The sequence below is a fragment of the Oryctolagus cuniculus genome, chromosome 8, assembly GCF_964237555.1.
Source record: "Oryctolagus cuniculus chromosome 8, mOryCun1.1, whole genome shotgun sequence".
In the NCBI taxonomy this organism is placed as follows: domain Eukaryota; kingdom Metazoa; phylum Chordata; class Mammalia; order Lagomorpha; family Leporidae; genus Oryctolagus; species Oryctolagus cuniculus.
Window position 1 is genome coordinate 96,675,781 of NC_091439.1, and position 16,413 is coordinate 96,692,193.

General features: G+C 38.2%; 1 protein-coding gene across 2 annotated transcripts in view; it reads left to right on the top strand.

The window, feature by feature from the left end:
* Positions 1-1,502: 1,502 nt before the first annotated feature.
* The window catches only part of LOC138843393 (UDP-glucuronosyltransferase 2B13-like), a 28,883-nt gene continuing 13,972 nt past the window's right edge, over positions 1,503-16,413 (top strand). Inside the window, exon 1 of one of the 2 annotated variants that reach the window (XM_070047219.1) lies at positions 1,503-2,505. In XM_070047219.1, the coding sequence (XP_069903320.1) occupies positions 2,463-2,505 (43 nt within the window). In that variant the 5' untranslated portion in view covers positions 1,503-2,462. Of the gene's footprint in view, positions 2,511-16,413 lie in introns of both variants that reach the window. The other variant, XM_070047220.1, reaches the window with a different exon arrangement.

The window sequence follows — 16,413 nt, forward strand, 5'->3', positions numbered from 1 at the left end:
ACAAGTGGATGACACTTTTTAGCCTGACAAGAGATATTTTTAACATACATGTAGAAGCCTGGATAAGATTTGCAAGCACTCTTCTACACTACAAAAACATTTTTAGCAATAATTGTTAATGTAACTACTTGTGATAATTATGTCCAGAATAATAAATGGACAAGTGCTTTCTTTCATTAAACTTTTCATTAAGGTTTCGTTACAAGAGGGGAAACTTATACATGTCCATTATCATGAATAATGAAGTTCTACATACTTTGCCAAAGCAAAATTCAAGTATCTTTCTATATACTCATGAAGTAACCAATACAGATTCATTAATGATGTTGTTAAAATTGGGCTTTGTTTTAAAATCGAGTCAGATAAATAAATATATTTGAATATATATGTATATAAATATATAGTGGTGACCCAAGCAGTTTTGTCAATTTTATTTTTTGAGAAATCTTTTCACATGAAGCAAACTACATAGACATAATTAGGATATATGCAGACATGATACACTTAGCAGTGGATCATAAAAATCCAATTAAACATTAAATCTTCAAAATCATATAGTGGTTTCTATGTTTCCTGTTTCAATATTTATTGATTACTATAAAATTCAAATATTTTAGTATTCAAACATTTTAAATAATGATAGTCCAGTCAAATTGATAGAATTGGAAAAACAGAACTTGTACAAAATTCTTCATTTTTATTACTATCTGTGTATTTCTTGCTTATATCAAATACACTACTTAAATTATGAGCAGGCAAACTCCACAGAACCTGGAGGAATTTCAATAAATAGTGAGCTTCATCTTGCAAATGCTATGTTCTTAGACTATCTCTGTCAGAGACTAATTGTATAATTATGAGATTTGTCATTTAATTTCATATAGAATACAATGCTTATTAAAGTATATGTAATACAAGTACAGTAACGAGAAGTCTTCTTTGTATATTATTAAGTATTTTACTTAATAATATTGAGTATATTCTTTAACATAAGTTCTTAGAAGCCAACAATAACGACAGACTTAAAGAATGGAGCCTTGGAAGAGATGTGTCTTCCTGCATCTAACAATTATCAGTGACAATCTAGGGTCCTTGGTTGATGAAGTTCAACATTCATCCAGCTGACAGATACAAAATATTTACAGGGTCTAGATTCAATACCACAAAGTTATATTTGAGGCAAAGGCAAAACAAGTGAAAAAATTGGTGCAGCAAACAACAAAATCTCAAATTACTCATTTACTAGCAGCTAAGATATAGTAGACACCTTTGCGCACTATATCGTGCTGGGATACATATGAGTAAGAGACATAGTGTTCCCGTGGTAATAAAATTCTTCAAAGGGACAGCATATAGAGGTTCTGAAAAGCATGAACATAGAGTTAGTTCTTTGAGTGTGAAGTCACAATGCTAGTCACTTCCCTGATGTTTACATATGTAACCAGAATTGGCATAATGACATGATGCACTTTTGGAGTCAGTAGTAAGTATCTCAATCTTGGTTAGACAATGTCTATTCTGTTTTAAACAGAATTCTATTCTGTTGTTTAACCCTTAGATTTTCCCTTTTCTATAATATATACAGAAGAGAGAGAGGAATTTTAGAAGAAAACCTTGGCCACTTCCAATATGAAAACTGAAATATTCCATGAAAAAGCTCCAAAGTAAAATAATGATTAACTAGAGAAAAAACTGTTTTTAAGGACAACCATTAAAATTCTGTAATACTGTTCTATAAACACACAGCAAATAGAGAAGCATTTATTAGGGGAAATATAAGAAGCAGGTAAAGCCCTTGTCATTTAACTGGGGCTTGATCCTGTTAGCTTCAGTGGTGGTCCTGTTTAGCTTCAGTCCTATTGGTCAAGGGGTCTGACTCCACCTTCCCTCCCCAATCCTTGGGCAACATGGAACTAGGGAAAGTTCCATGTACTCAGGTGGCAGTGAGAGTAGAACAGGAAAGTAAATACATGACTTGGTACTGGAACTTAGTATAGCCCTGCCAGAGTAAAATAAAACACTGAGAAAAAAAGAACAACCACTGTCTCCAGCTGAGTGACTCTGAAAGAAACTTTCAGACCCAAATTAGCACTGGCAGTAACCCTGACCCCTAATAGGATGCCCCAATGACTGTGGGTGGGGCATTCAGAACTGCCTGGCTCAAGGATAGACTCAGACCAAGCAGGGATGGACTACTTTCTTTAAGCAGCCTCCCTACCTTCATCCCAACCTCCCATTCATCCTCCTTTGTTCCAAACTTGACCTCTACAGTGGAACAGTGAGAGCACACCCACCCACTCTGGAAGCCAACCTGGATTTACAGCACCATCTTACACTGAACTACCAGCGGTGAATACAAGCTCAGAGAACAGAAAAGCCTGTTCATGTTCTAAAGACTAAATAAAGCCTATTTCTTCCAACAAGCATCAAGAACTTTAAATGGACACAAGAGCCAGGCCAAGATGGAAACCACCAGGCAGAAGCACCAAAGAATAGGAGCAAATGGTGAGGTGAGCGGGGCTCTGGGAAGCAGGTCCTCAGCCAACAGCCCTTGGAAGTCAGCATTTCCAGGAAGAGGCAGGAGATGTACACTGGGATCTCCCTGGTTCTGGGGCTGGCTTTGGGTGGATCATATTTAAAGCTTGATTTATTTCTTTGAAAGGCAGTGTTAGCTGGTGCCGCGGCTCAAAAGGCTAATCCTCTAACTGCGGCACCAGCACACCAGGTTCTAGTCCCGTAGGGGCACCGGATTCTGTCCTGGTTGCCCCTCTTCCAATCCAGCTCTCTGCTGTGGCCAGGGAGTGCAGTGGAGTATGGCCCAAGTCCTTCCCTTCCCAATGCTCCAACCCTTCCTCCCCCTCCCTCTCACATTTCAACTTTTAATTTTTACAAAGATCTATTTTCAGTATACTTCGTGATCATCTAATTATCACTACCTTAAGCAAAATAGTTCAACAAATAGTATGAAGTGAGTGAAAAAAAAACCACTCTTTCTTAGTGTGAAAGATAAGGGCTATAAAAAATCATTGAATATGAAAATATATATTTCACTCCAATACACTACATTTCATTTACTCTATCAATTATCAGATCATGAATTTGTAAATTGCTTTCAGTAGCATGGACATTTTGTTTATGTTAATTCTTCCAATTCATAAACCTGGAAGATTTTTCCATTTTTTGTGCCTTAAATTTCTTTCTTTAATGTTTTGAAATTGTCACTGCAGAGATCTTTTACTTCCTTTGTCCAATTTATTCCAAATTGTTTAAAACTTTTTTATAACTATTGTGAATGGAACTGATCTTACAAGTTCTTCTCAGCTAAGGCATTATCCATGTAAACAAAAGCTATTGGTTTTGTATATTGATTTTATTGCCTGCAACTCTACCAAATTCTCGTGTGAGTTCCAACAGACTTAGCAGAGTCTTTTAGATCCCCTATATTTAGGATCACGTCCTCTGCAAACGGGGATATTTTGACTTCCTCCTTTCCAATTTGTATCTCATTTATTTCTTTTCTTGCCTAACTGCTCTGCCTAAAACTTTCAGAACAATATTGAATATCAATGGTGAAAGTTGGCATCTTTGTCTATTTCCAGATCTTAGTGGAAATGCTTGAAGCTTTTCATAATTCAATATGATGCTGGCTGTGAGTTTGTCATGTATTGTCTTGATTGTGTTAAGGATTGTTCCTTCTATATCCAATTTGCTTAAGGTTTTTATCATGAAAAGATGTTGCATTTTTTCAGAAGCTTCATCTGAATCTATTGATTTAACCATACAGTTTGAGTTCTTCAGTTTGTTAATGTGATGTATCCATTTATTAGTTGGTGTGTGTTGAATCATCCCTGCATAGCAGACATAAATCCCCCTTGGTACAGGATTTAGCTAGGATAATGTTGAGGATTTTTGCATGTATGTTCATCAAGGTCATTGGTTTATAATTGCTTTTATTTGTTGCATTTTTCCTATTTGGGAATTTGGTGATACTGGATTCATAAAACAAGTTTGGGAAGATTCCCTCTCTGTCAAACATTTTGACTACCTTGAAAAGAATTGGAGTTATTTCCTCATTAAAAGATTTTTTAGAATTCAGCAGTGAAGTCATCTGCTCCTGGGCTTTTCTTTGCTGGGAGGGTCCTTATTACAGGTTTAATCTTAATCTTAATTATTGTTCTACTTGGTTTTCTATATTTTCATGACTCTGTTATGTACATTGTATGTCTCCAGAAATCTCTGCATTTTTTCTGGTTTTCCAAATTGTTAGCAAATAGTTGTTATTGGTAATTTGTGATGAATCTTTATATTTCTGTAATATCCATTTTAACATGTCCGTTTTTATCTCTGATTTTATTAATTTGGGTCTTCCCTCCTTTTTTGGTTAGTTGGACCAATTGTCTACCACTTTTATTTATTTTGGTTTTAGGAAACCATTTCTTAATTTCACTGATATTTTGTATTTTTCATTTTAATGGTATATTAAATATATTCTATATTTCTTTTTTTTAAACTTTTATTTAACAAATATAAATTTCCAAAGTACAGCTTTTGGATTACATTGGTCCCCCCCCTATAACTTCACTCCCAACCGCAACCCTGCCATCTCCCGCTCCCTCTCCCATTCCATTCACATCAAGATTCATTTTCAATTCTCTTTATATACAGAAGATCAATTTAGTATATATTAAGTATAGAGTTCAACAGTTTGCACCCACATGGAAACACAAAGTGTAAAATACTGTTTGAGTACTAGTTATAGCATTAATTCACATTGGACAACACATGAAGCACAGAGATTCCACATGGAGCGTTAAGAGCACAGTGATTCCTGTTGTTGGCTTAATAATTTGACATTCTTGTTTATGGTATCAGTAATCTTCCTAGGCTCTTGTCATGAGTTGCCAAGGCTATGGAAGCCTTTTTTTAAACTATTATTTAATGAATATAAATTTGCAAAGTACAGAATATGGATTACAATGGCTTCCCCCCCACAACGTCCCTCCAACCTGCAACCCTCCCCTTATCCACTCCCTCTCCCCTTCCATTCACATCAAGATTCATTTTCGTTTCTCTTTATATACAGAAGATGAGTTTAGCATACATTAAGTAAAGATTTCAACAGTACCATGTTTCTAGTACCATTGTTTGAACTCTGTAATTAACACACAATTGTTCTTAGGTGTTTACATTTTAACTGAAAAGTGATGCCTGTTAGGAATTTGGAAAACATTATGTTGAGTGAAATAAGCCAATCCCAAAGGGACAAATACCACTTGTTCTCCTTGATAGGTGACAACTAACTGAGCACCAAAAAGGAAACCTGTTAAAGTGAAATGAACACTATGAGAAATGGTGACTTGATCAGCCCTCACCCTGATTGTTGATGAGCAGCTTAATCTGTTATCCCTCTTAGTATTTTTTTTGTTATTCTACTTAATACTTTTTGTTGAATACTGTAATCAATACACAATTCTTCTTAAGTGCTGAAACTTAACTGAAAAGTGTTCGCTGTTAAATATAAGAGTGGGAATAAGAGAGGGAAGAGATGTGCAATTCGGGACATGCCCAAACTGACTTGCCTCAAATGGTGGAGTTAGAAACATACCAGGGGATTCGAATTCAATCCCATCGAGGTGGCATGTACCAATGCCATTTCACTAGTCCCAGTGATCAATTTCTGTTCACAATTGATCATAATGATAGGACTAAAAACCAAAGGGATCACAGAAACAAGACTAGTGTGTGCAAATACTAGCTGATAGAATCAAAAAGGGAGAGAATGGTCCAACATGGGAAGTGAGATACACAGCAGACCCATAGAATGGCAAATGTCCTAACAGCACTCTGGCCTCATAATCAGCCCTTAAGGCATGCGGATCCGGCTGAAATGCCCATGAGAGTATTTCAGGCATGGAAAGCCAAGACACTCTGGGGAAAAAAAAACTCAATGAAAGATCTCTGTGAGTGAGATCCCAGTGGAAAGAATGGGTCATCAAAGAAGGAGGTACCTTTCTCTGAAGGGAGGAGAGAACTTCCACTTTGACCATGGCCTTGTCTAAATATGATCAGAGTCAGTGAACTCAGGGGGCTTCCATAGCCTTGGCAGCTCATGACAAGAGCCTATGGTGATTACTGATGCCATAAACAAGAGAGTCAATTTGTTAAGTCAACAACAGGAGTCACACTGTGCACTTACTCCTCATGTAGGATCTTTGTCCTTAGTGTGCTGTACATTGAGATTTAATGCTATAACTAGTACTCAAATGGTATTTTTCACTTTATGTTTTTGTGTGGGAGAAAACTGTTGAAATATATTCTATATTTCTATATATTAAATATATATTATACTTAATTCATTATTTCCTCTTTTTAATGTTGGTTTTTGTTCTTGTTTTTCTAGGTTCTTCAGATGCATTATTAAATCACTTACTTAATGTGTTTCCAATTTACTGATAAAGGGACTGATTGCTATAAACAGCTTTAGTATATCCCATAGGTTTTGATATGGTCATAATCATTCATTTCTAGGAATTTTTTGGTTGTTTTTGATTTCTTCTATAACCACTGTGTATTCAGGAGCATATTGTTATTCTCGATGTGTTTCCATATTTTCTGGCAGTTTATAATTTTTTAACTTCCTGCTTCATGCCACTGTGGTTAGAAAAGGTATATGGAGGGCGGCGCCGTGGCTCAATAGACTAATCCTCCGCCTTGCTGCACCGGCACACCAGGTTCTAGTCCTGGTCGGGGCGCTGGATTCTGTCCCCGTTGCCTATCCTCCCGGCCAGCTCTCTGCTGTGGCCGGGGAGTACAGTGGAGGATGGCCCAAGTGTTCATTTCTTTTTTTTTAACTTTGATTTAATGAATATAAAATTCCAAAGTACAGCTTATGGATTACAATGGCTTTTTCACCCCCATAACGTCCCTCCCACCCACAACCCTCCCCTTTCCCACTCCCTCTCCCCTTCCATTCACATCAAGATTCATTTTCGATTCTCTTTATATACAGAAGATCAGTTTAGCAAACATTAAGTAAAGATTTCAACTGTTTGCTCCCACACTGAAACATAAAGTGGAAAATACTGTTTGAGTACTAGTTATAGCATTAAATCTCAATGTGCGGCACACTAAGGACAAAGATCCTACATGAGGAGGAAGTGCACAGATTACTGGGACTAGTGAGATGGCATAAATAAATAAAAAGCAAACAAAGAAAAAAAACACCTTGGCCAAGAGCCCTTGGTGATTGCTGATGTCAAGGGTAATAGTGTTGATTTTCTAATCAATACAGGAGCCACGTATTATGTAATAAGTTTCCCCATTGGACTCCAATTTTCAGTATTTATTATTATGGGAGTTGGTGAAATTTGTTTTCACTCTGTTTATAGCAGAGAAGGTCTCTGGGTGTGGTCACTCAGAAATTGCATCCACTTTCATGATCAGTTGCCTGCTGTTCTAAGAAACTAGTTTCAAGGATCACAGAATGGAGCCAGCGCCGTGGCTAACTTGGTTAGTCCTCCACCTGCGGTGCTGGCATCCCATATAGGCACTAGGTTCTAGTCCCAGTTTCTCCTCTTCCAGTCCAGCTCTCTGCTGTGGCCCAGAGGGCAGTGGAGGATGGTCCAAGTGCTTGGGCCTCTGCACCTGCATGGGAAATGAGGAAGAAGCACCTTGCTCCTGTCTTCTGATCAGTGCAGCACCAGCAGCAGCGACCATTTGGGGCATGAACCAACAGAAGTAAGACCTTTCTCTCTGTCTCTCTCTCACTGTCTGTAACTTTACCTGTCTAATAAAAAAAGGATCACATGTTGACCTGCATGCATAAGAGCAGGAACTGCTACAGCATATTCCAGGAAACAAACCACCAGCTAATATTAAGCCAGTCACTTAAAGTTTAAACTCAACACTAGATACAAGAAGTTCGAGATTGAATGGCATTAGTGATTAACGGGAGGATGTCATAATAAAAATCATCTGGAATAACTCTCAAAGTACACGATGTCCTCGATCCAGCTGCTCTTCTGCCATCTGAAGGTAATGAAAACAAAGCTCATTCTAATGCAGAGAACACATAGAAGGTCCATTCTAGCAAGGCTGATCTACAAGATGAACCTCCGGAAAAATCTAGATGTGGAATGATTCACTGATGGCAGTATTTTCATGGAAAAAAGAATCAAAAGGTAGGACAGGCATCGTAGCGTAGTGGGCTAAACCTCTGCCTGTAACGCTGGAATCCCAAAGGGGTTCTAGCTGCTCCTCCTCTGATCCAACTCTCTGCTATGGCCTGTAAAAGCAGCAGTGGATGGTTCAACTGCTTGGGCCCTACACCCACATGGGAGACCCAGAAAAAACTCAAGGCTCCTGGATTCCAATCAGCTCAGCTCCAGCCAGCCATCTGGGGTGAACCATTAGACGGAAGACCTTTCTCTCTGTCACTGCCTGTCTCTGTAACTCTACCATTCAAAGAAATAGATAAAATATGTTTACCTTTCTTCTTTTTCTGCATATAGCTGAGAAAGAGAAAAGAGAATATTATTCACCACTTGGTAAAAACAGTATCCTATAATGTATAAAATTAATCAATGAGGATAATTTAAAACTCTATTTAGTGACTCAGAATAACAATTGGTAAAATAGTCATACTAATCTAACAGAGCAGCGTTAAGATACTATATTATACTCTTAATCATTGAATAGCCTTCAGAATGCCTCAACTGATCAGGAATCCAACATAGAACCACTTGATACCCATTTTTAAACAATCTATATAATTTCTTACATATATGTGAATGAACTTATTTCAAAAAGCATTAAAGATTCCAATACTTGTAAAAACCTAAATACATGCAAAGTTTATAAACACAAAAAGTTGACAAGAAAGCCTTAAAATAGCCACATTTTAAATAATTTTTACTTAAATAAGTGAAAAAAATTTGATGTATTTCACATATGCAGATTTAAAAAGCATAATGATATTTCCCACCTTCCCATTCATTCTCCCACCTTCCCTCTTCCTTTCTTTCTTTTAATTTTTATAATGACATGCTTTTAATTTAAAAAAAAATATATTAATCTGGTCGGCACCACGGCTCACAAGGCTAACCCTCCGCCTGCAGCGCCAGCACATTGGGTTCTAGTCCAAGTTGGGGCACCAGATTCTGTCCCAGTTACTCCTCTTCCAGTCCAGCTCTCTGCTGTGGCCTTGGAAAGCAGTGGAGGATGGCCCAAGTCCTTGGCCCCACACCCGCATGGGAGACCAGGAAGAAGCACCTGGCTCCTGGCTTCAGATCGGTGCAGGGCGCCAGCCATAGTGGCCTTTGGGGGGTGAACCAATGGAAGGAAGGCCTTACTCTCTGTCTCTCTCTCTCTCTCTCTCTCTCTCTCTCTTTTCAAACTCTGCCTGTCAAAAAATCTATTTATTTTGTTTGAAAATCAGAGTTACACAGAGAGAGAATGAGAAGCAGAGAGAGAGGGAGAGAGGTCTTCCATTCACTGGTTCACTCCCCAGTTGGCTGTAATGACCAGAGCTACACTGATCTGAAGCCAGGAGCCAGGAGCTTCTTCCTGGTCTCCCACACTGGTGCAGGGGCCCAAGCACTTGGGCAATCTTGTACAGGCTTCGAAGGCCATAGCAGAGCTGGATCAGAAATGGAGCAGCCGGGAGTGTGGGAAGGGGAGTGGATGTGACACAGACACCAGCAGAGACAGGAAGGATGCCCAGGGCTCCGAGTCCACACATCGGCACTGGAAGGGGAGGTGAGCTCAGTAACCAGAGACATTGGCGGGGAAACAGCAGACAGAATTTTAGAGGGAAGTGGGATTTGAAGTGGGAAAGTTCACCAGACTGACTACAGGAGAGAAGGAAAAAAAAAAAGAGATGGGGGGTACTGATACAGACAAGTTTCTCTCTCTGCCAACTTTGAAAAGGCAAGCAAGAGACAAAGAGCAAGCCCCATTTGGGATATACATAATAAAAGGGGAGAGTTAAGGCTACAATTCAGTAGCCTAGGCAACCCAGTGGGAGTCTGCAGGAGAAACCAAGCCTGTACAGACTCTTTGAGTAGAAGCCAGAGACTGGAAGTTAAATACCATCAATTCTGCTCAGTCGTATGGTATTACTTACCTCCTGAATAAAAAATAAAATAAAATAAAATAAATAAATGAATAAATAAATAAAGAGAGATTTACCACACTAAACCTGAGGGTGTCACCTTTGCACACCCATAACCCTGAAGAACCAATCAGAGCTCTCAGGCCACACCCATCTCAAGCCTCCAAGGCTCCTCCAACAGCAGGCAGTCCACTTAACACAGACATATTATAAAAAAAAAAAGAAAGAAAGAAAAACACCTCACAGTGAGGGAAAAAGATTTAACCATGCCAAGCAATAAACACAGAAATCGAGGGAACAAGATCAACAATGACATTATGATGCCTCCAAATAAACAAAAAAAAACCCAAGCCAAAATTATGAAGATGATGAGATAGAAGAAATGCAAGATACGGATTTCAAAAAATTTATGATAAGAACATTTAGAAGTTTTCAAAAGAAAATCCTTGAACTACAGAAATCCTTATTGGACAGGATTGACAATCTCTCATGAAAATAAAATTTTAAGGAAGAATCAAAATGAAACACAGAAACTAGTAGAACAGGAAAGTGTGATAATGAAGAGAAATCAAAATGAAATGAAGAACTCAATAGATCAAATGACAGACACATTAGAAAGTCTAAAAAAAAGAGTCAGTGAAACAGAAGAGAGAATATCGGACTTAGAAGACAGAGCACAGGAAAACATACAGTCAAACCAAAGAGAAGAAGAGGAAATTAGAAATCTAAAAAATATTGTTGGGAATCCACAGGATACTATTAAAAAAAAAAACAACATTCGGGTTCTAGGAGTTCCTGAAGGCATGGAGAGAGAGAAAGGATTAGAAAGCCTTTTTAGTGAGATACTAGCAGAGAACCTTCTGGGTTTGGAGAAGGACAGAGACATCATAGTACAGGAAGCTCATAGAACCCCCAGTAAACATGACCAAAAGAGATCCTCGCCACAACACGTTGTAATTAAACTCTCCACAGTGAAACATAAAGAAAAGATCCTAAAATGTGCAAGAGAGAAACGTCAGATTACTCTCAGAGGATCTCCAATCAGACTCACAGCTGACTTCTCATCAGAAACACTACAGGCTAGGAGGGAATGGCGAGACATAGCACAGGTGCACAGAGAGAAAAATTGCCAGCCCAGAATATTATATCCTGCTAAGCTCTCATTTGTGAATGAAGGTGAAATAAAGACCTTTCATAGCAAACAGAAATTGAAAGACTTTGCCACCACTCCTCTGGCCCTTGAAAAGATACTTAAAGATGTGCTAAACTCAGAAACACAGAAACACGGCCATCAATATGAAAGAACGTAAAGGAAGAATACCTACCAGTAAAAGAGCATGGGAAGCTCAAAGCATATACTAGAAAACATCTCTGGGAAAATGGCAGGGCAAAGTCACTATGTATCAATAGTCACATTAAATGTTAATGGACTTAACTCTTCAGTTAAAGACACCGATTGGCTGACTGGCTTAAGGAACAACACCCAACTATTTGTTGCCTACAAGAAACACATCTCTCTAACAAAGATGCATGCAGACTGAAAGTGAAAGGTTGGAAAAAGATATACCGTGCAAACAAAAACCAAACAAAAAAGCACATGTAGCCATATTAATATCGGACAACATAAACTTTAATACAAAATCTGTTAAGAGAGACATAGTGGGGCACTATATAATGATTAAGGATTAAATTCAAAGGAAGCTGTAACTATTATAAATGTATATGCACCTAATTACAGGGCACCGGTCTATTTAAAAGATATGTTAAGGGACTTAAAGGGAGATTTAGATTCCAATACAATAGTACTGGGGGACTTCAATACTCCACTCTCAGAAATAGACAGATCATCCGGACAGAAGATCAACAAGGAAACAGCAGATTTAATTGACACTATTGCCCAAATGGATCTAACAGATATCTACAGAACTTTTAATCCTACATCTAAAGAATTTACATTCTTCTCAGCAGTGCATGGAACCTTCTCTAGCATTGATCACATACTAGGTCATAAAGCAAGTCTCATAAATTTAAAGGAATTAGAATCATACCATGCAGCTTCTCAGACCACAGCAGAATGAAGCTGGAAATTAGCAACTCAGGAAACCCCAGAAAGTATGCAAACACATGGAGACTGAACAACATGCTCCTGAATGAACACTGGGTCATTCAAGAAATCAAAAGAGAAATCAGAAACTTTCTGGAAGTAAATGAAGATAACAACACAACATATCAAAACTTATGGGATACGGCAAAAGCAGTATTGAGAAGCAAGTTTATAGCAATAGGTGCCTATATCAAGAAATTGGAAAGGTACTAGATAAATGAGCTTCCAGCGCATCTCAAGGACCTAGAAAAACTGCAGCAAACCAAACCCAAATCTAGTAGGAGAAGAGAAAGAATTAAAACCAGAGAAGAAACTAACAGGATTGAATCCAAAAAAAAAACATTACAAAAAATCAGCCAAGAGAAGAGCTGGGTTTTTTTAAAAAATCAACAAAATTTACACACCATTGACCCAACTAACTAAAAAAAACAAAGAGAAAAGATCCAAATCAATAAAATCAGAGATGAAAAAGGAAACATAACAACAGACACCACAGAAATAAAAAGAATCATCAGAAATTAATACAAGGATTTGTATGCCAGCAAACAAGAGCATCTATCAGAAATGGATAGATTCCTGGACACATGCAATCTACCTAAATTGAACCATGAAGACATAGAAAACCTAAATAGACCCATAACTGAGACAGAAATTGAAACAGTAATAAAGGCCCTCCCAACAAAGAAAAGCCCAGGACCAGATGGATTCACTGCTGAATTCTACCAGACATTTAAAGAAGAACTAATTCCATTTCTTCTCAAACTATTCAGAACAATCAAAAGAGATGGAATCCTCCCAAATTCTTTCTATGGAGCCAGCATCACCTTAATCCCTAAGCCAGAGAAAGACGCAGCACTGAAAGAAAATTATAGACCAATATCCCTGATGAACATAGACGCAAAAATCCTCAATAAAATTCTCGCCAATAAAATACAACAACACATCAGGAAAATCATCCACCCAGACCAAGTGGGATTTATCCCTGGTATGCAGGGATGGTTCAACATTTGCAAATCAATCAATGTGATTCACCACATTAACAGACTGCAGAAGAAAAAAACATATGATTATCTCAATAGATGCAGAGAAAGCATTCGATAAAATTCAACACCCTTTCATGATGAAAACTCTAAGCAAATTGGGTATGGAAGGAACATTCCTCAATACAATCAAAGCAATGTATGAAAAACCCACGGCCAGCATCCTATTGAATGGGGAAAAGTTGGAAGCATTTCCACTGAGATCTGGCACCAGACAGGGATGCCCACTCTCACCACTGCTATATAACATGGCCAGAGCCATCAAACAAGAAAAAGAAATTAAGGAAATACAAATTGGGAAGGGAGAAGTCAAACTATCTCTAATTGCAGATGATATGAATCTTTACTTAGAGGATCCAAAGAACTCTACTAAGAGACTATTGGAACTCATAGAGGAGTTTGGCAAAGTGGCAGGATATAAAATCAATACACGAAAATCAACAGCCTTTGTATACACAAGCAATGCCATGGCTGAGAAAGAACCACTAAGATCAATCCCATTCACAATAGCTACAAAAACAATCAAATACCTTGGAATAAACTTAACCAAGGATGTTAAAGATCTCTACGATGAGAATTACAAAATCTTAAAGAATGAAATAGAAAAGGATACCAAGCAATGGAAAAATCTTCCATGCTCAAGGATTGGAAGAATCAACATCATCAAAATGTCCATTCTCCCAAAAGTAATTTATAGATTCAATGCAGTACCAATCAAAATACCAAAGACATTCTTCCCAGATCTAGAAAAAATGATGCTGAAATTCATATGGAGTCACAGGAGACCTCGAATAGCTAAAGCAATTTTCTACAACAGAAACAAAGCCAGAGGCATTACAATACCAGATTTCAGGACATACCACAGGGCAGTTGTAATCAAAACAGCATGGTACTGGTACAGAAACAGATGGATAGACCCATGGAACAGAATTGAAACACCAGAAATCAACCCAAACATCTACAGCCAACTTATATTTGATCAAGGATCTAAAACCAATTCCTGGAGCAAGAACAGTCTATTCAAATAATGGTGCTGGGAAAACTGGATTTCCATGTGCAGAAGCATGAAGCAAGACCCCTACCTTACACCTTACAAAAAATCCACTCAACATGGATTAAAGACCTAAATCTACGACCTGACACCATCAAGTTATTAGAGAACATTGGAGAAAACCTTCAAGATATTGGCACAGGCAAAGAGTTTATGGAAAAGACCCGGGAGGCACAGGCAGTCAAAGCCAAAATCAACTATTGGGACTGCATCAAATTGAGAAGTTTCTGTACTGCAAAAGAAACAGTCAGGAGAGTGAAGAGACAACCGACAGAATGGGAAAAAATATTTGCAAACTATGCAACAGATAAAGGGTTAATAACCAGAATCTACAAAGAGATCAAGAAACTCCACAACAACAAAACCAACAACCCACTTAAGAGATGGGCCAAGGACCTCAATAGACATTTTTCAAAAGAGGAAATCCAAAGGGCCAACAGGCACATGAAAAAATGTTCAAGGTCACTAGCAATCAGGGAAATGTAAATAAAAACCACAATGAGGTTTCACCTCACCCCAGTTAGAATGGCTCACATACAGAAATCTACCAACAACAGATGCTGGAGAGGATGTGGGGAAAAAGGGACACTAACCCACTGTTGGTGGGAATGCAAACTGCTCAAGCCACTATGAAAGTCAGTTTGGAGATTCCTCAGAAACCTGAATATAACCCTACCGTTCAACCCAGCCATCCCATTCCTTGGAATTTACCCAAAGGAAATGAAATTGGCAAAGAACAAGCGGTCTGCACCCTAATGTTTATTGCAGCACAATTCACAATAACCAAGACCTGGAACGAACCTAAATGCCCATCAACGGTAGACTGGATAAAGAAAGTATGGGATATGTGCTCTTTAGAATACTATACCACAGTAAGAAACAATGAAATCCAGTCATTTGCAACAAAATGGAGGAATCTGGAACACATCATGCTGAGTGAAATAAGCCAGTCCCAAAGGGACAAATACCATATGTTCTCCCTGATCGGTGACAACTGACTGAACACCAAAAAGGAAACCTGTTGAAGTGAAGTGGACACTATGAGAAATGGTGACTTGATCAGCATAGTCCTGACTGTTAATGAACAACTTAATACATTATCCCTCTTAGTAGTTTTTTTGTCTGTTCTACTTAATATGACTGGTTTAATTCTGTAATTAATACACAGTTATTCTTAAGTGTTGAAATTTAACTGAAATGTGATCCCTGTTAAACATAAGAGTGGGAATAAGAGAGGGAAGAGATGTGCAATTTGGGACATGCTCAAGCTGACTTGCCCCAATTGGTAGAGTTAGAAACATACCAGGGGACTCCAATTTAATCCCATCAAGGTGGAATGTACCAATGCCATCCCACTAGTCCAAGTGATCAATTTCAGTTCACAATTGATCATAATGAAAGGACTAAGAGTCAAAGGGAGCACATAAACAAGTCTAGTACCTGCTAATACTAACCGATGGAATAAAGGGGAGAGTGATCCAACATGGGAAGCGAGATACTCAGCAGACACACAGAATGGCAGATGTCCTAAACAGCACTCTCTCCTCAGAATCAGCCCTAAAGGCTTCTGATCTGCCTGAAAAGCCCATGAGAGTATTTCAGGCATGGAAAGCCAAGACACTCTGGCAAAAAAAAAAAAAAAAAAAAAAAAAAAAACTAAATGAGGGATCTCTGTGAGTGACATCCCAGTGGAAAGAACAGGTCTTCAAGGAAGGAGGTACCTTTCCCTGAAGGGAGGAGAGAACTTCCACTTTGACTATGACCTTGTCTAAACAAGATAAGAGTCGGAGAACTCAAAAGGCTTCCATAGCCTTGGAAACTCGTGACTGGAGCATAGGGAGATTACTGATGCCATAAACAGGAGTGTTGATTTGTAAAGTCAACAACAGGAGTCACTGTGCACTTACTCCTCATGTAGGATCTCTGTCCTTAATGTGCTGTACATTGAGATTTGATGCTATAACGAGTACTCAAACAGTATATTTCACTTTCTGTTTCTATGGGGGTGAAAACTGTTGAAATCTTTACTTAATGTATACTAAACTGATCTTCTGTAAAAAAAAAAAAAAAGAAAAAGAAATTATCAATTCTCAGCTTGACTCTCACT